The sequence below is a fragment of the Gymnoscopelus braueri genome, assembly GCF_963280865.1.
Source record: "Gymnoscopelus braueri genome assembly, chromosome: 10".
Taxonomy (NCBI): domain Eukaryota; kingdom Metazoa; phylum Chordata; class Actinopteri; order Myctophiformes; family Myctophidae; genus Gymnoscopelus; species Gymnoscopelus braueri.
Genome location: NC_137611.1, coordinates 36,464,213 through 36,485,061, shown reverse-complemented (window position 1 = coordinate 36,485,061; position 20,849 = coordinate 36,464,213). Strand labels below are relative to the sequence as shown.

The following is a 20,849-nucleotide window of genomic DNA, read 5'->3' as shown; positions in this document are numbered from 1 at the left end:
AAATGGGGGTCCGTAGCCTAATGCATGTCAAACTGGGGGTCCTTGAAATTAAAGTGGTTGAGAATCGTTGCTAGAGCCGTAAAAATCTTCTCTTATGGGGGTCCCTGGCATATCTTTTCAAATGGGGGTCCGTGGGCTGATAAGTGTCAATTTGGGGGTCCTTGACATGAAAAAGTTTGAGAACCACTGGTCTAATCCACTAGTATACTATTTCACTCCCATACCCAGGTCTGCATAAAGGCAGTAAGGTTAACGGTTGTTTTGTCATCAGGCAAACCTCAAGCCTGAGATTTCTAAATCTCAGACAGACATTTTCCTACACTTGATATTGTCAATCTTCAGTTATTGGAATGGAGAGCTTTTCATAGCTTATATTTCACACTAAAGCCAAAGAGAAGAAAATAAAGACATGAAGCTTGATATATGATTATCATTTAAAATATATTATTTATTACACAACCTATAACAAACTTAATTACTTACTAAACTACAACTGTTATGGTTTACTTTAAAGAAAAGATACTGTACTGAATGTACACAATAAAATATTAAACCATATTCAATGTACAAAACAAAAGATGAAATAATACTTTATGTACAAAATAATAACAAGATTAAAAAACAAAATAAAACATGAAACCATAGTCAATATACAATATGACACTATTATTTACAGAACTGTTGCAGTTTTCTTCAAACAAAAAGCATACTTTTTGTACAAATTAACGACTATTTACAATGGTTGAAGTTTGTCTAAAACAAAAGAAAGTAATACTGAAAGTAATACTGTAAAATAATACTACTCAAAGCTTGACAGCTTGACAGCTTGTCTAAGACAAGGACCCATCTCGCAGTGGTGTACGATATGAACAAAAACAAAAACAAAAAATACTCAAGTAAATGTCGATAGTAGTGTCCATCAATGCCAGTGTGGCTCAAAGGGGCCTGAGGTTCCGTGCTTGGCTGAAAACCTTCATCGTTGGCAGGGTCCAGGCCTCGTGGTGGCGACGCAGGAAGAAGATGGTCTCTGTGAATGGAGAAGAAACACAGGTGTTATTATTATCAATGTCATATCAATATTGTTGTTTTGTTATTTATTGTTTTTTTTTATGTGTATTCTGTCTTTTTGTATGTGATATGGACCTTGAGTCTGAAATAAAGATTACATTGAATTGATTTAATTGAATGTCCAGCCCTTTCTCGACTACAATACGTAAATATCTTGCAAATTAAAACCACATGAACAAAGCATACATAGAATAGTAAGTTATGTCTTGCCATAACTAAGATAGTTACTAGTTACATATTACGTATTCAAACAATGTAAGTCACGAAATGTTCTAAATAGTTATTCATTTGAACTACAATTCAACATTTAATCAAAATATTGTATCCTTGTTTTTATTTATTTCACCAATATGCACATATTGTACATACTGTAAGACTTGTGCAGATATAATATAACTATGATACTTATGGCTATCACAAAATATATCGGGGGAGTGGGAAATGAAAATGAAGGTCTGTTGGTGCTTGTATATGTCGGTAAGTTCCCTCCTTAATGAAATTAAAATATAATAAATAAAAACAAGGTACAATTTCGCAATTTAATTTGGTGTTGTACTTATAAAATGAATAACAAATTAGAACATGATTTACACGTTTGTTTGAATACATAATCTGTGTGCAATGTAACTAGTAACCATGTTACTTATGGTGAACTTACCATATGAACGTTTTGCTAACTAACCTTCCTCTGAACCATCCTGCGGTTGTTGGGAGCATCTATGAGGATGCACGTCCTCCTGTTTGAGATGAGATCTTCATCGTTCTGTTGGAGAAAATATAGTGATTTGTAACTTGAGCTGATTTCCTTCATAAATTAAACTAAATAAACTTCAGACGTAGTTTAAGTAGAGGTTAGTGGTGGTAAATGTACACGCATACCAAACTCATGGATATTCATAAACACAACAAGAATGTAGAAATTCTACTCACAACGTGTAGCATTGGAAACTTGTGGATTGGCTATTTAGTGCAGAGGGGAAAAAGGACGGGGGAAAGTATAGACCCCTAACTCAAGTCAACAAAGTATATAGGGTTTAAATGGTTAAAGATTTGTTGAATGTGAACTTAGCCGGCATTCTCCTTGGCAGGACTTTCCTGGGCAGGTGTCCTTTTCTGGTCTCTTGCCTGCCGTGCTTTGACCAATGTATCTCTGCTGGAGGAAGGCTCGCATACTCCTGCAAAAAGTGAGAGATGGGAATAAGTAGAGTAAGCATGAACTCCAGTCAATAAACAACAAGGTAAAATAGTCACATAAATAGAGTACAGAAATAATGCTATCTAAATCATTGGTTCTCAAAGTGGGGTCCCCGGGGGCCTTGGGGAGGTTCCAGGGGGCCCCGAGAAAAACGTGTTAATACAGCATCACAATCATTTTAACCACTTTATCCATATGTTGGCTATTCAAAAATAGCAGATGTAGAAGCTCACAGTGCGTCACTTTGTGAGCTTGTACATCTGCTATTTTTGTAAATATTTGAAAAATATTGAAAATGTTTGGAAAATATTGAATAATTTTGAATTTTCTGGGGGTCCCTGGCACAGAATATTTTCAGATGAGGCCAAATATCTATCCATTTGGGGGTCCTGGACATGAAATGTTGTGAGAAGCACTGATCTAAATAACATTCTTAAACACACAAAAAGTAACAGTAACAGTAAGTAACAAAAACATGACAACAAGTGACCAACAGATGTACATACTTCACCCAACCAGCCATGGGTCCTCTCTTCCTCTTGGCGACGGAGGAGGAGAAACACAGGTGTTACTGTCCGTGTCAGAATCGTCGGTCAGACACGGGAACCAACTCATCTGTGAGGCATCCTCCACTGGCGCCCTCCTCACTGTCACCATGGGGATGTATCCTGTATGAGGAAGAAGTATAAAGTATTGGAGGAGACCATGGAGAAGACAGAACCATATGAGGGGATTATATCCCCACGCTGGCCTTGGAATGCCTCAGGATCCCCCACGATGAAGTGGTTAATGTTGCCCCGAAAGGGAAGTCGGGAACTCTCTGCTGGAACTGTCGCCCCCCTTGACTCGACTCCAGAGATAAGTGGTTGAATATGGATGGATGGAAAAGTATCCAGTTAGTTCTTTACACAGTAAATCATCAGTGTTCATTTGTCCGTTTGTAACTCTGAGAGTGAGCAATTGTAACTGTTTAAGGGTCCATTGGTGTACCTCCAGGGGTCCTTGAATGGGTTCCAACTAAAGGGGTCTCCAGCAAAATTAGTTAATATAATATCAAAATCAGTTTAAACACTTTAATCCTTTATATGGTACTTCAGATCAGCTATTTGAAAATAGCAGATCTACATGCTCACAACAAATGTGGAATATTATTGAAACATTTTAGCAACATAAATCTTGTATGGGGGTCCCTGGCACAATATGTTTTCAGATGGCCAAATACATATTAATATGGGGGTCACTGACATTAAAAAGCACTCTGAGAACCACTGATTAAAATCCTCAGTGTTATAGCTGTTTGTCAGGAAATGTAACCGACCGTTTACATTTGAGTAGGCCTGGCCTGCATTTGTACCCAACCAACAAATGTGGAAAATGCAACTCTTTGCATCCACCCTTTGGTGGATGCAATATAAATCGACTCCCATTTATTATAGACTACTATTACTATTACTATACTATTATATTAGCAGACACTCATGTTGATCCACAGCGACTTAAAAGTGATCAGAGTATGAACCCTAGTCAACAAACGACAGAGGGTCATCATAGTGTAGAGAAAACAACAAGGCTAACGTTTCAAATTAACCACAAGCAGGTAAACAAACTAGCTGTAGTATACAACCCTCGTAGATGTATTTATGATTCTGACTTCTTCAATCTACGAGAGTTGTAGGGTTCACGCACCATGGAGACCTGGACTTTCTGCACTATGCCCCGTAGACACTCCAAACATGTACAAATGTGAAGATAAAGGTGCTTAATCCCAAGCCCCAAATGTTAACTGGCTCTACGGGGTAGTAGTTTAATGTAATAATCCATATCTTTCAATAAATAAGTGTTTTAATGCCGTCTGTGGCCGATTCTGTCGGAAGTTCCCAATGGGCGGTAGTGACGGGTAGTGACGGGGCGCATCCAGTGGAACCCGGAATTACACTAAATGTAAACAGGAAGTAAACGAGGGTGAAAAAATGGCGTTCGGCCACAGACGGCATTAAAACACTTCTTCATTGAAAGATATGGATTATTACATTAAACTACTACCCCGTAGAGCCAGTTAACATTTTAGGCTTGGGGTTAAGCACCTTTATTTTCACATTTGTACATGTTTGGAGTGTCTACGGGGCATAGTGCAGAAAGTCCAGGTCTCCATGGGGCGTGAACCCTACAACTCTCGTAGATTGAAGACGTCAGAATATACGTCTACGAGGGTTGTATACTACAGCTATAAACAAACCATCTGCTCTAAATAAAATGTAATATTATACACTTTTCCATAATAAACACGTTTGACCGTCTTCTCCATCGTCTCAGGTAACGTTGTCCTTCGTTGGATTATGTCAAAAGTCAGTCAACTGTCAGTTCTCTGTCAAAATGTTCACAGCAACCGTACAGCGTTCAGTGTTGCCAGACTCTGCGAAAGAAATAAGCAACCAGGTCTACGAAAACAAGCCCAAAAGCAGCGACTTGGCTATTTTCACAACAAAGAAACAAAATAATCTTAACAAGCTCTCTAACAAGCCCAAATAAGCAACTGCACTTTAGAAACAAGCCCAAAAAAACGCAACCAGCAACTTCCAATATTTTCAAGCAACTTTACAAAAGAAGAAGCCCAAAGTCGCTTATAATAAGCGGACATGGCAACACTGGTGTTGCGGCTGCATGGCCTATTTGAATAAAAACAAAAACAACAGCGTGCCAAGTGACGCTTCCTGTGACGTCAACATAGGTGTAACGTAGGGTTACGTTTACCTTGCGTGGGTATAAATAATTGTAGAAAAAAAATATAACTACGCTTTATTTTTTATTCTTTATATAAATACATTGGGCTATATTTTTTATTATTAACAAAAAGTTAAATTAAATCTATCACTATGGTGAGATAGTTTAAAGTGTTTATAAACGAAATTCAATCTGATATTTTTCTTAAAGTGACACAACCTTAAATGTTATTGTATTTTGTCAGACACACAGAAGTTGTACTGTCTGTGTGTTTTCAAACTAACTAAAACGAATTTAACAACCAAAAATAGTGAGAAAAATCCAATATTTATTCTGAGCTTTTTGAGTCTCTCATCCCAACCCTAATAACTACCTCATATTACAAAAATAAATAAAACTAACACTAAAACTAATACAAACTGAAATAAAAGTATTCTATTAATAATAATAATGATTATTATTATTATTATTATTATTATTATTATTATTATTATAAGTACTTAACTAAAAACTCCGAGGAGGAACGTGTTTATATAAATTTATAATGAATTACGTCAACCCCCGGCGGAATGGGCGTGCCAGAGGATGCTAGTTGAGTGCCCAGTTTGGGGACCAATCAGAAGGCGTGTTTATAGACGAATCCAGCCTGGGCCAATGGCGTTGCAGGAAGCGGCCTCATCCAGCAGGTGCATAAGGACCAGTCCTCCAGAAAAGACGTTACTGCGCTTCAGATACTCTTTGGATCAGTCGCATCACATGAGCTCCGAGAAAACAACACAAATCTGAGAGGAAGTTACTGTTTGTTTTGATCAACGGTTTTGTTTTGTCGTTAAACTTTCAACAGTTTCTGCAGTTTAAACTTGTGGTCAACTTTTTCTTCTGTTTTTGGAAGCCAACGTCAAGTTCGTCGTCGACGTCAAGTTTAAAGGTAAGTTGACTTCCTTCAAAATGCCACCTTAACGGAATTGTGGTTGTACCGTGAAGTGAGTTAAATACATGTTCAGACGCTAACTGAACTCATTGTGTAACATTTCAACGGCTCGTTTTGTTTTTAGCCTCATAGATAACTAATGTTTACATTTGAAAAAATGACAGCATGTTGTCGTTATAAATCACTCAAGTCATCCTGTCGCTTGTGAAATAGAACTTTTATGGTGATGTTGGGTGATTTTGGTGAAAAGTGAAAGCTAGCTTGTGTTTTCATCCTGATGACGTTGAGTTTTGGTGATTTTCAAAGCGTTCGTAACGGAGCTATAGTGGGAGTATTAGAGATACGTTGGTATTTGGTTTATGATAACAATTTCAAACACCACATTGATGTTTTAAACTCAAATTTACTTGAGTTTTCTTGTTTCCCCACCTGCTTGTGGGCAGTTGGTGATGGTGTGTGTTTTTATATCAGCTGGATTATGGTGACAATGTTTATAGATGTTTATAGATGATTGGCTCACTGTAGTGGATCATTTTAATCCCCTCTACCATGCTGCTCTGGGATTTATGGCCAGGACCCCTCATTGTACTTTGTATGCTCTAGTTCAGGGGTCTTCAACGTTTTCAAGCCAAGGACCCCTTAGCTGAGAGAGATGAAGCAGGGACCCCCACTTCATATTGTATACAATTGTGTAGATGGTGGAAGAAATACTCACATTTGTTACTTAAGTAAAAGTATCAATACTGTAATGTAGAAACTAGAAATACTCTGTTACAAGTAAAAATCTGGTAAATAATCAAAACCTACTTACATTAAAGTATTGGCAAAAATATATACTTAAAGTACCATAAGTAAAAGCACTCATAATGCAGAATGTCCCATTTTACAAGTTTTAAAATGTATAAAAATCATTTGAAAATAGACGATCTACAAACTCACAGTATTGAAAATTGGAAATACTCCAGTAAAGTAAAAAATACCTCAAGATTGTATTTGAGTACATGTACCTAGTTACTTTCCAGTTTCCACCACTGTAGATGGCTTCATAGACTTGTTTGACAGCACTATTGGTTGTGTCAATTAATGTTTTGTTTGTTTGATTGATTGTGTACACATTATGTTTTCTATTGTTGGATTCATGTGTGCATTTTCAGAAATGTAATATCAATATTTAGTCAACTTGACCGTTGGCTCTGTACTTGGTCTGCTCTTTTCCCCACTACACCAACTCTCCGAAAATAGCTGTGAGAGCTTGTAGATTGGCTATTTTTTCTGGTATTGTTCCCCATCACACAAATATTTGGTGGACCCCCTAGGGGTCCCGGGCCCCCCGTTGAAGACCCCTGCTCTAGTTCTTTGGTCATCTTTAGCTTCACGTAGGGTACAGCATTGGTACATGTTCATTTACAATGCTGTATCCTTGGAAACCCCTCTCATAGCCTATTTCAGATCTTCAAGTGATGTGATGCATTGTGAGCTTGTAGATTTGCTATTTTAACAATATTTGAAATATCCCTTCCTAGAAATGTATTAGAGTCCAAGTACAATATATGAAACCAGCGGCCCTTGTCATGAAAAGGTTTGAGAACCACTGCTTTAAACTTCTACTCCTCTACATCTCAGAGGAAAATATTGTTGTATTGTTTACTCCACTGCAATTATTTTACAGCTTTAGTTACTAGTTGCTTTGCAGATTTAGATTATTAATACAACAATTAACTACTTAAGCCCTATTTTATACTTCGTCTATTTGTCAAAAAGGTTTGACAAATTTTGAGTGATTTTCTTCTTAAACAGGCCATTCATAATTACTACCAAAGTACTTTTTACTTTGGTACTGTACGTATATTTTGATGCCAATGCTTTTGTATTGTAATACTTTTGTATTGTACATTGAATACAGGACTTATCTACCACTGAAACACACACACGCACACGCACACACACACACACACACACACACACACACACACACACACACACACACACACACACACACACACACACACACAAAACATAATTAAAATGAAAGGCCATGTTATCTGCTTTCAAATGAGATCCTCATTGTGTTTTTATAATTTTGTGTGAGCTATGTGTTAATTTTGTGTGTCTCTCTCTCTCTCTCTCTCTCTCTCTCTCTCTCTGTCTCTCTCTCTCCACAGTGCAGCAGGGAGGAGGACAAGGAGAGGACACCAATAGACCAGTACTGGTAAACACACACACGCACACACACATACACATACAGTACACGCATACACACACACACAGAAGGAATAATGACGTGTGAGAGAGTGGAGAGGTTTCAGAGTAGAGCCATGCTGTGTCGTGCAGACCGGTGGTCCGAGGTGGTGACGACTGCCACCCGGGCCAAGGACATGGACAACGCCTCCTTCTCCTCCTTCAACGTGGACGACAGCCTGACCAGCCTGCAGTGGCTGGTCAGGCCACTGCCCTGTGACTTCTACGTCCCTGATGCCAACGGCAGAGGGTCCCAGGCAGGCCCCGGCCACCACCGCCAGCCACCTCCTGTCTTCAGCTGCCGCCAGCCGGTGAGTTCTCCTGAGGTGCCTTTGTCCCCTCTGGCCGCGGACCCCGCACCCATCAGGACCACGCCGGCGGCCTGCATCCGGACGCAGCAGAGCCTCCCTGGCATCGTGCCCCACGGCGCCCCTGGCAAGAGACCGCCTTACACGTTCCCGATGATGATCTGCATGGCCATGCAAGCCGGCGGGAAGAGCAACATCCCGGTCTCCTGCATCTACCAGTGGTTTGTGGACAACTTCTCCTACTTCCGCCACCACGCCAATCCCGACTCCTGGAAGAGCAGCATCCGGCACAACCTGTCCAACAATAAGAAGTTCATCAATGTCTCTCGGCCGGAAGACAACACAGGTAAGGGAGGCTTCTGGACGGTCGACCCGCAGTATGCCGAGAGCATCCTTGTCAAGGCTTTCAGCAAGTGGATGACCTCTGTCCAGATTGACCCGACACTGCAGAGACCACCCATGTGGAGCCCACCCCTGCAGAGCCCTCCGCTGCAGAGCCCTCCGCTGCAGAGCCCTCCGCTGCAGAGCCCACCCCTGCCCGTGTCGCAGCAGCTGATCAGGGGCCTTGATGAAGCCACCAGCGTGGAACAGAACCAGCCAGCCAAGGAGATCGGCAGGCTCAAGAGGAAGAGGCGTCCAGACTCTACAGCTAGCGTGGCCAAAGTCCCCCGTCGATCCAGCTCCCTGCGGCTTCATGCTGAAGAACGGAAAGAGTTGGACGGCCTCCTCGACTGGATCTTGAGCAGGGAGATCAGTCCGGACCACCCACTCACTCCTATCCAGCAGCATCAGGGTCCAGAGCTCTGCACTGTTGCTACCTCCGCTGTCTCCTGTGCGCCTCCTTCCCCTCCTAGCTGTGCCTTGGGTTGGCTCCCACAGAGTCCGTTCGTTCACCATCAGCTCCTTGGTTCGGGCTTGAGCGGGGAGCTGAGTCTACTCCTTGGTTCGGCCTTGAGGAGTCTTGACAGCGGTGAGCCGCTGAGCAGTACCAGCCCCATAGAGGACGACCAGACGGTCAACTTCGAATGGGGCTTGGACTCGGACTTCCTCGATCCGGCCTTGAGCGGGGACCTGAGTCTGTACAGCGGGGAGCCGCTGAACAGCACCAGCCCTGTAGAGGACGACTTGGACTTCCTCGACTCGGCCTTGAGCAAGGAGGTGGTGGTGAACGACGTTGACTGGGACGCCTTCTTTGAGTCAGCTTTGAGTGGGGAGCGTGGGGACAGTGTGGACAGCGGGGAGCCGCTGTGCTGAGCCCCAGGTAAGTGGATGTTGGAGAGGATTGGACCTATCCATGGAACAAAGACCATATACAAGGTAAGTAAGGTACCCATATATGGGGCCGTCAGAGATCCCCATACAAGGACCCGATCTAGGTCACCCGAGACTAATGTCATGGACACTGTGGAGACCGACATCACAACAGCTGATGTCACGGACAGAACACGCCGTACAAGGAGATATGCACGCTCCATATAAGGTCTAGCAAGAGCGTGGTGATGTCAGGAGAGTGACACTGCACCCTTTTGGAGAGAGGAGAGGAGAGGAGAGGAGAGGAGAGGAGACTAGATGAGAGGAGAGGAGACGAGAGGAGAGGGGAGGAGACGAGAGGAGAGGGGAGGAGAGGAGACTAGAGGAGAGGAGAGGAGACTTGAGGAGAGTAGAGGAGACTAAAGGAGAGGACGAGAGGAGGAGAGGAGACTAAAGGAGAGGACGAGAGGAGGAGAGATGAGAGGAGAGGAGAGGACCGAAAGTGAGAGGAGGAGAGGAGAGAAGAGGACAGAAGTTCATCGCCACTGGATACTTGAGCTCTCAGCTGAAGGCGACAATCAAAACAACGAGGTATCTACTCTATAATTTATTTTTGTTTTTTTATTACTTTGTAAATAATAATAAACTCTGGTTGAGATTAATTGATTGCAGCAAGCACAGGAGTGAGGAGTCCCTTCTGACTGGTCACAGAGGTCCCCCCAGTTGAGCTGGGTTAGTTGAGCCCTACTCCTAACCGCTCTTGGTGCGCGTGGACGTGTTTCTAGGAAGGATGGACGACTGTAGCATGAAGGCAGCTGCATTACCTTACCAGTGAGCCTGGCTCTTCAAGTGGATGCACGACGTTGTAATGCAGGGTTCCAGGTTTGTATCCCCCACTGGTAAGTCACTTTGTTGTTTATTTGTCTAGATTGCCTTGGTACTGTAAGCAAACACGTTTGTTTTTTATGTAATGTATGTGAAGCACTTTGTAAACCTGCTTTTGAAAAGTGCTACATAAATAAAGTTTATTTACATGATAAAATGCAAAAAAAATAAATATATATATATATATATATATATACTGTATCTGTATCTGTATCTTTGTCTGTCTGTCTGTCTGTCTGTCTGTCTACACACACACGCACTCAAAAACATTCTGGAGCGTCTGGGTGTGGTAGTGGTAAAACACTGTCACACCACGCAGGTAGCTGGGTTCAATACCCAGCAGCAGCAGTGCCTCCAGCTTGGCTGGCCGCTCCAACAAACACAATTGGCTACAGTGTTTGCAGGTGGGAAGCTGGTGATGGATCAAGTGATCATGTTCTTTTTGCTGCACTGCAGAAGCTGCTGATGCACATCAAGGTTGTTTTAGTTCTGAATTTAGTTTTGACTTATGTTTTCAGTTTAGTTGTAGTTTGTTTTTAAAGTGGCTTTGCTAGTTAAGTTTAGTTTTTAGTTTTGGAAAAGGCTTAGTTTATAGTTTAGTTTTTTATTAGATGTAGTGTTAGTTCTTTATTGTAATATGGGGTATTTGTCAGGGGTGAGATTCAGAAGGGTCATAAAAGGTATTGTGTAATAAAAACATAACATTTTAAAAGATGTATTCACAGTTGAAACTGGTAGAGTACTAGTCTTATGTAAGACTAAAAGTAACGATATTTTATTTTTTTAGTTTTAATTAGTCTTAGAAAGGATATACAGTTTCAATTCGTTTTTGTTTCAGTTACCAAAATGTTTTTTCAATTACATTTTTAGTTATTTTGCTAATTTTAGTTAACTATAATAACCTTGATGCACATAGCAGTTTATAGCAGCAACAGGGACTACAGGACACTTGGGGACAGTTGGGAATTGGTAATGACTAAATTGGGTCTCCTCCCATGATTGTCACCTTGCCGTTGGTGGAGGAGCTTGTGTTATCCCAGTGACCCAGAGAGCTCTCCTGGCAGCAACCATGCCAGACAGCTCAAAGGGCAGGGGTCAGACTAAGGACAATCGCTAGTCCTCCATATTGGGGGTTGGGAATGAGGTTAACAACCTCGTCCCTTAAAACAAACATGTTACAGAAATCATCACAAGAAACCAAAGCACTCCAGAGGACGTCCAAGGAGACAGCAGCCACAACAACACCTGTGCAAGGTAGTAGCAGTGGTGGAATATTTTATACTTAAGTAAATTTAGTAATACCACAATATAAAAATACTTTGTTAAGTAAAAGGCTTGTATTAAATCTTTTTAACAGAAACAAATGTGTAAGCTATGAGCCACTGGCATCAAATCAGCTTGCAGAGGTGCTTGCACTGAATGTCATGTCCAACCTTTTAAAGATCAGTTTTATTGGTCAAGTTTGTTTATTTCTATATCTGACTGCATGTCTGCTTTCTTTCTTGCTTTTCTCAGTATACTATTTGACATGTCATACTGTACTGTATGCTGTTTATATAGTGCTAGTATTCTCTGTGTCATGCAGGAGCTGGTTGGCACATTCATCTGGCTTGAAGACAGAAATAAATAGTCGTTGGTCCACCTGGCTCTTCCCTGCTACCCTGGTCTAACTTCCATGCTGGCCACCAGGGGGCGCCCTGTTCTCTGTGCACATCATCAACCTGAGGAAGGTAGGGGTGGCTGGCTGAACATAATTGTGTTAATCAGTATTCATCATAAATTAACGTATAATCACTGGTATATTGGTCTGATTGGGCTATAATGTTTGAAATATTACGTCAAGATAATTGTTTTTCCCTGTGCCTTTCCCACAACCCCCCTACATACATGATACTGTATGATATTGTTGAATGTATAAAATTGTACGTTTTATGTAATCGTTCTCAAATGTGGGCCGTAAATATTGCAGTTACTAACATTCGTGTGTGTGTGTGTGTGTGTGTGTGTGTGTGTGTGTGTGTGTGTTTTCAGGTCGGCAGTATTGTACTGTTCTCCAGGATAAAAACCCTGTGGGGTTCCATCTCCTTCAACCTGGCTGTGTTCACCAACCTCATCCTCGCCGCCTTCTACCCATACAACTCTGGACAAGGTAACTATACTAGTAGTAGTGCTGTTACTTCTGTTATTGCTGCTATTTAACAGTAATAATAACCCATTACCAATAATCACCCACTCTCTGTTTTGGATTCTTCTTTTTCATTGTGGAAACTAAAGGGGATTTCCTGTTTTCAAGATCTCTACCATGATGATATATTCTCTAGCTTTACATTTCAAATATACCCTGCCAAGTTCACATTTGTTTAGTTATTTTCAGGTACGACACTATGTATAGATCGCTTTCAACAATACATGAAATGCAATTGAATGAAATTCTGCTCCACTGGCTTACTATAATCTAAAACAAGGTGGTGTTTGTGGTTAGTTTGTAGACTAAACTACATTACCCATCAAGCATCTGGGAGCAGGTAGTAACAGTAATGTGTAATGTAATGTGTTGTTTCCAGTGAGTCCGGTGGGGAACAATGGGAAGTTCATCCTGGGATACAAGGCCATGCTGATGAAAGTGGAGCTGCTGTACCTCCTAGCCTACGTCCCGACCTCCACCCTGGGACCGTGTCCCCAAGCTATTCTACAGCATACTGGTACACACACACACACACACACACACACACACACACACACACACACACACACACACACACACACACACATTATGATTATTATTAGATGATTATTATCAGAGCATTATTTTGAGTTTTTTGTGTTTTCAGCTCAGAAAGTGTGAAAATCATATCAATGTCAAAACTGTTGGATCAGTTTAATCAAGTCATATCTCAATTCAAACATGTACAAGAAATGCTAAAAATTGTCTCTTTCTCCCTCCCTCCCTCTTCCTTCCTATTTCTCTTTCACTCTCTCTTTCTTAACAGCTGCTCCATCCTGCTGACCGCTCTGTTAGCTCTCATCCTGGTCTATGTTCTCCATACTGGGCTTCCTGTGTGTAAACAACGACTTCATCTTGGAGGTCGATACCCTGCCTCCTGGAACTCCTGGCCCTAAAGCCCAATACATACTCCATCCGAATAGAACTTTGTTCGGACAGGGTAGGTTATAACTACAGATCGACGTCATTCAGGACTCGTGATGTTGTCTCTCAGATCTGCCTACCTCCATGACGGATTGCCCACAGCATGTCGGAACCACATCCAGGTATTAAATCCATTCTGCTGGCTTGGATTCAGTCGCTGGAGATGACAGAGCAAGCTGCTATAGCTGCGATTCATTGATCAGATTAGTGACTGGGCGGGGTCTGGCGTTCAGAACACAGAACAGTTTGGAGGCAGTATGAATGGACATTTATCTCTCAGAAGTTTCTAATCTTTTTTTTTGGACAGGCCATCCGAAAAAAGTTCTGATTATTTTGAAGCATTTATTGGCCTAAACCTGTCTGTGTCACTCCCCTTTAACCTTTAACTCTTGAGTGGTATGCTGCAAGGGATATTATTTAGTTAATATAAATGTTAAATACCAATAGCTCTATATTCCCCTAGTAATCATTGCTATAGACTATTGTTTGTTAAGCAATAGGGGTCTTCCTGTCTCTCCAGCTCTTCAGTAAACAGAACATATATTTTCAGGTCAGGATACTAATTTCCTCCAATCAGGAGAGAGAGAACTCAAACAGGATACAGATTAAATAAATGAAGTTGGAAGTAATGAAAGAAACAAAACAAAAGCTGACAACCCACCTGAAATTTATTTTCTGTTTACTGAAAGATGGAGAGACAGAATATAGAGCTTTTTAACAAAACAAAAACAACTTTAATGTAAACTTCCTTTATCATGGAGATAACTAAGTCTATTTCAAGTCTATGTATATGCTGTTTTTGTTGGTTACCTTCTTCGCCTGTTTCTACCTACTGGTGGTCTATACATTATGCACACTTGACCAGCCCAGGAGTAGAAGGCCAGGTCGAATGTTTAGTCATCTTTATACTGTCTCTTATATTGTTACCGTTTGTTACTACTTTTCTGTACTTGTTCTCTACCCATATCTGTATCTTTGTTCATCCTAATTACTAACTATAACCATAAACCATAACTATAACACTTAAAGCCTCACAATGTAACTTTTTTTTATTAATACAATATAATTTTGTCCAATCTGTATGCTAGAGTATGTTAATACAATATAACTTATACAATTGGGGTGGTTGTATTTTGTCTCCCTGCTCTTCTATTGAGACATTGAGATTTTGTCAAAGGTCATGTCTCACCTAGAGTCTAGGTCCTAGACACAGGATCTGACACAAATTTTGACCTGACGGTCAAGATTAAATTTATTCCCAGAGCAAGTAGACCGGCTCTATTAGATCAATGGTAGAAATTTCAGCACTTGCGCAGGAAACTGGGGTTCAGATCCAGGGTAGAAGAGGAAAGTTACATAGTGCAGGCCCCTAGGTGAAAAAGGTGACATGTCGTTTTCTTTCGGGTCAGGTGTCACACAATTGCCCTATTTGGGTTCAAAAAGGTGACTGTAGCTTAAAAGTGACACTTTTGCATGTCTGCTGCTTTAATGTAGCCATAAATGGGGTTATTATATGAGGCTGATGTGTAATGTGTCAAACTGAAGGTTTGAACTATGATTCAATTATAGACATTTCCAAGTGCAAGCACCATCGTCTCATGCTGTAGACTGCTGTAAACATTACTTGATTTGCTAACTTTGCTGTTGTAATCTCAATTTTGAAATGACTCAATGTGTGCATGACTTCATGTTTGCATTTATCTGCCTGTAATGCTGCTTACTGTGCTGCTTCGAGAATAAAAAACATACATTGATTTTAGTTCCGTATTTTATTCAAATTTGTTTTTCTTATACGACGTTGGCAATAGCTCTTATTCAATAGACACTGGTTTGATTCACTGAAAACACATCACTGGTTCTGGTGACTGATATTGACTGATAATTATTAGAGCAATTATCAGTCAATTACTGTATTCTCATGGGTCTATACTTGGTTGACCATATTCTAAAGGGCTACACTAAATATCTTCGCTGAACACATGCACACACACAAAGTGAACAAGGCTCACCTGGTGTTGCATTAATCTCTGTAGATAGTTTGTTGGTGTCGGGAGCCTGTTTGTTAGTGTGGAGATGACCATAGTTTCTGATAGGTTGGGGACGTGGTATGGCCTTGGGAGTCATACCTCCTCACTCCCACTGTTAACGCCTAAAACAATAAATATGTGTTGACCTTTTCCTTTATAACACCTACAGTGGTGTTTCAAAGTTTGTGAACCCTTTAGAATGTTCTATATTTCTTCATAAATAGTTCTAAAGTAGATAAAGAAAACCCAATAAACAAAAATATATCTGAGGGAAATGATCCAATTGTACATACAGTATATGTGTGGCAAAACAATGTGAACCTCAATGATTAGCAGTTCATTTGAAGGTGAAATTTAAGGTGTTTTCATTCACACAAATAAACCCAGTTACGGTTGATAATTCCTTGCATTACAATAGGGCTCAACATGGAGCACAGGGATCCTCAGGGTTCCAAATGGACCCTTGCAGGTGAGTGTACAAATGGATCCAAATGGACCTGTACAGGTCTATTTGCTTCCCTTTGTACATTCTGAGAGTAATGGGAGTTTGATATCTTTATTGATCATACATCTGATCCACCATAATCAAATGGATAACGCACAAAAGCTTAGAGCTTGTTTCCATTGCGGTCCTTACACGGCTCATTCGGTCCAGGCTTATCACCTGTCAGGTAGCTACTGCACAGTAAAATCCACTGACAGGGCAAAGGTGTATTTGGTTAAATTTGTACACTCTCAGAGTTACAAATGGATACATTACATAATACTATGGTCTATTGCCATGGCTATATTAAAATATTAAAAGTATTGTGTAATAAGAACAGAGGATATTGCAGCAATGTGAATGGTCATTTGACCTATTAATATAAAAATAAACACCACATGCATAAGGTAAGTGAGAAACCTTTTAGAGCATGAGATCTACTCTTTTTCCAAGGCTGGAGAGATGTATCATCATCAGCCAAGCATTTAGTCTAAATAGTTATCAGCACTTAAATCGTATTACACGCTGCTAAAGAAAATAATGCAAACATGGAATGTCAATTGTTAATGAAATATAATCCAAATAAGTTACACTGAATTGGGGAGAAAAGTTTTATGCACATCAAAATACGTAGCTTAATAAAAGTAACTTGTGGGCTTTATGGCTGGAATTTTGGCTTCTTTCTTAAATTCAACATTAAAAGGTACTGTGACATTGTGATAGCTCTATTTTCTCATAGCAATCATTGCTATAGAGTGTTTGTTCAGTAACAGGGGTCTCTCCATCTCTTTAGTAACAGAAAATATATTTTCAGATTGGGACACCAATTTTATATGAGAGATAACTCTTACAGGATACAGGTTAAACAAATGAAAATAAACAAATTAAGTGATGACACAAAAAAGAGACTATCAAAGTGAAACTGATAAACGTTTTCTCTCTCTTAACTGGATGAAATTGGTGACCCACATACAAGTATATGTTCTGTTTACTAAAGAGCTTGAGAGATGGGGAGACCCATTGCCAACTAACACTCTATACAGCAATGATTACTAAAATAATACAGAGCTTTAACTTAACAAAATGCTTTTTGTTTTAACCAAAACACATCACTTACAGCACCTTACAGATTATTTAAATGAGAAATGCATTGTACAAAACAAATTAGTAGATTGTACACAAAAGAAAGACAAAAACAAATAGTGTAAGCACCAGCTATTATTGGTCATCCATATACTGTATTTCAGCACCACAGAACTGTCCAGTCTTGTCTCCTGTGGTTTCTTTAGAGTTGGCACCAGGGGGCACCTGTTCAATGTTCTCCTGGGACTCTTAAGGCTGTGGAAGGAGGTAGACAAACAGTGCCTCCTTTGACCCTTCTTTTGTTTTTATAATACCCTTGTTGTCCCAATCTCCTTTGCTGGAACAGACAGATAAAATGTCCAAAAATATGTGACTTATTCAGCAACAGTCAAAGTCTGTCTTTTTCCCGGTTGGGTCGAAATCAGTCACTGATATGCTCTTCACCACCTCAGAGTTCCTTGGTCTTTCTTTAGATCTCCAGGTGGTGATCTCTTACTCATCTGCTGAGTCAGAGGCTGAATCACTGTTGCTCCAACTTTCATCAGTCTCATCACCATCGCATAACTTTCTCTTCAATTTGTCGGTGGCATCTGAGGCAATCATTTTGTTAATTTGTGGCCTTCCTTTAGGAAGCCTGTTCTGTTCCTTTTCTTCCTTCCCCTAATCAGAGTTGCACCATGTGTCTCTCGTACATCAGGAATATTGTTCGGCCACAGACGGGATTAAAACACGTCTTTATTGAACAATATGGACTAATACATTACACAAACACACCGGACACCTAGTTAACATTTGGGGCAAGCGGGTAAGCACCTTATATTTTGCATTTTGTACATGTTAGGAGAAATACGGGCTTTGTTGGTGACATTCCACGACAAAAGGTTTGAGAACCCCTGCTTTAGGAAACACTTGTCAATGTGACTGTCATTGACCACAACACAATCATTTAGATTCTATGAGTAATATCCTCCTTTAAAGACTCTCAATGTATCATCATCATCATCATGTCTAACTGCATTGTTCCACAGTTACACTGATCTTCCCAGGTAACATCCTCAGAGGGACAGTATCATTATCAGTGAAAATGAATGGAAAGAGTGTGTCAGTGAAAGTGTGTGTGAAGGTGTGTATGTGTGTGTTAGTATCGGGATCAGAGAATGACAGCTTTCCTTCATCCCAGTCCAGCTGGACTCTGATCCTCTGAGGATTCTGCTTCAATGAGAGACCAGTGAATGATGAATGATGAATGATGCATGCTGTGTATTTACCTCCATCTAACCATATACTCCAGTGTTGACCCCGTTCGTGTCCCGTCCTCTGGTAAGACTCTGCTAACAGACCCACTTCCCAGTCTGCATCGTCTCCAACCTCAACATCCCAGCTGTGAGTCCCTGAGTTAAAGCCCTCAGAACCCAGGACATAGCCAACTTCGTCAAACCTCTCTGGGTTGTCAGGAAGCTGCTGTTTCTCTCCATCTCTCACACTGGTCAGATCATCAGACATGGTGTATGATGGATGGGCAGTGTTGGGGTCCAGAATGACAGGAGTGTAGGAGACAATGTCCTTCATCTTGTTCCAGACTCTGAAGGTCAGGTTGCTCAGGTGTTTGGTCACGTCTATCAGTGATCCTGAGACCGGCTGTGGGTCCTGCAGTGTGAACTGGACTCTTTCCATTGTGGTCTTGTAGTTCTGCAGGAATGAGATGTGTTCAGCTCTCAGCTCCTCCTCTATGGCTCTGATGTTGTTTGAAAGGGTTGATACGTCTCTGTTCAGACCCTCCATCTTCTCCTTTATCATCTGACTCTTCTGCTGCTCTTCCTCCCTCAGTGCAGTGATGCTGGCCTCCTCTTCCTCTTTAAGAAACCGATGCAGCTTCTTAAACTGTTCCTTAATCTGCCTCTCTGTGTCCCGGGCCTGGACCTTAATGTGTTTTGCTGTTCGGTCACTTTTCTTTTTAACTTCATTAAAGACCTCCAGTTTCTCCTGTAAAGGCTTCAGTAATTTCTGGACTTCCTCCTTGTGATCCAGAGCAGCTTCATCGATGGGTCTGAAACTGTGGTTGGTGTGTTTTTTAGGATCTCGACACACAAGACACACTGGCTGTTGACATTCCAGACAGAACAGTTTGAGTTTCTCAGTATGCAGACTGCAGAGATCCTCAGACCCTGATGAAGTTCTCTTACGTTTTGAAGCTCTCTGTCTCTCCTGTATGAAGGCCTCACACACGTTCTTCAGAGCCAGGTTACGGGGTAGATGATCTGTTGAATGTATTTCCTTACAAACTGGACACTGTTTTACTCTCTTCTCTCTCCACCATTCCTGCAGACAAGCATTACAGAAGCTGTGGCTACAAGACAGTATAACAGGATCTTTAAAGATGTCACGACACACAGGACAGGAATAATCCTCTTCTGGAAGAGACAACGTGGAAGCCATTTAGTCTCTGAATGAAACTACAAACACTCAATACAGGAAGTCAGTCAGTCGTAGTAACACTTCCTCCTCTAGAATGTTCCCTGAAGTTAACTTTGACTTTCACTGTGAATCGTGGTTGTTGTTAAAGTCCATTCAGCTGACAGAGTCAGCAGCAGGTTCCAGTGGTCTGGGTCAGTATTCCCTCCTGTAGCTGATGTGGAAAGACAGTCAGTCCTCCTCACTGGAAGTTGTGTTTGATCTGAAGGTCAATCTTATCGTCTCAGGTGAGTCTGGCAGGGGGCGGAGCTTTGACACACCACCACAGACCTGTTGCAAAGTACACACACACACAAACACAAATTTGCCATTAATCTGATACACATATGACGTATGCCCCAAACATATTTAGTCCCATGTCAACCAGATCCCTAAAACTGCCTTCTTCCACCTTCGCAACATTGTCCGCCTTCATCCCAGCCCATCACACACTGCTGCTGAGACACTCATCCATGCTTTCATCACATCCAGACTCCACTACTGCAATAACACAGAATAGATTATAAAATACTAATCACCATCTACAAGGCCCTCAACAACCAGGCTCCCCGCTACGGCGCTCCCTCTCTGAACTCCTCCAACGCCACGCCCCCTCCCTCAGATGGGGTGATGCCAACCTCCTGGACATCCCCAGAACAAATAAGCAAACCTTGGGTGACAGGCCTTTCTCTGTGGCCAGACTTGCACAGTTAGTTGGTTAGTTATCCGTTAAACACCCGGCTTTGTTTTTGCTTTTATCATCCTGCAATCATAATAAACATTTTAAATGCACTCAAGAGAAGACCTGATTTACTGTCAACACCACGCGTCTGGAAAAGCTTCACACCATATCCCTCACTGGCAATTATTTGTCGTTAGGTTGCCTTTACAAACTCCACGTGTTTTGCCTGTAGACATAATTATTATACTGTATATTGTTCTTCAGAACACCATTGGTTGGTAGTTACTTTATTCATCCCGAGGGGAAATGAAGGTGTTAAAGCAGCTCACAGAGACATCAATAAAAAACATGTTTAAGTGGAGGTCTCCGCCAGGTCA

The 20,849-nt window shown here is 41.2% G+C and overlaps 1 protein-coding gene and 1 long non-coding RNA gene across 4 annotated transcripts; both read right to left on the bottom strand.

The window, feature by feature from the left end:
• Positions 1-420: 420 nt before the first annotated feature.
• Positions 421-4,582, bottom strand: LOC308093058. Of its 2 annotated transcripts, none has more exons than XR_013933837.1 (3): positions 2,770-4,582; positions 1,727-2,243; positions 421-1,027 (listed from the first exon to the last, which is right to left on the bottom strand). It is a non-coding gene; the product is annotated as an uncharacterized lncRNA (long non-coding RNA). The 2 variants fall into 2 exon arrangements; XR_013933838.1 differs by having other exon boundaries at positions 1,751-2,243.
• Positions 4,583-15,771: 11,189 nt separating this feature from the next.
• LOC308093709 (E3 ubiquitin-protein ligase TRIM35-like) lies at positions 15,772-19,814 on the bottom strand. Of its 2 annotated transcripts, XM_080440039.1 has the most exons (2): positions 18,608-19,814; positions 15,772-15,894 (listed from the first exon to the last, which is right to left on the bottom strand). In XM_080440039.1, the coding sequence occupies exons 1-2, from the start codon at positions 19,773-19,775 to the stop codon at positions 15,866-15,868; spliced, it is 1,197 nt and encodes a 398-aa protein (XP_080296165.1). In that variant the 5' UTR covers positions 19,776-19,814; the 3' UTR covers positions 15,772-15,865. The 2 variants fall into 2 exon arrangements, with proteins under 2 accessions (XP_080296165.1, XP_080296164.1); XM_080440038.1 differs by lacking the exon at positions 15,772-15,894 and having other exon boundaries at positions 16,680-19,814.
• Positions 19,815-20,849: the final 1,035 nt, after the last annotated feature.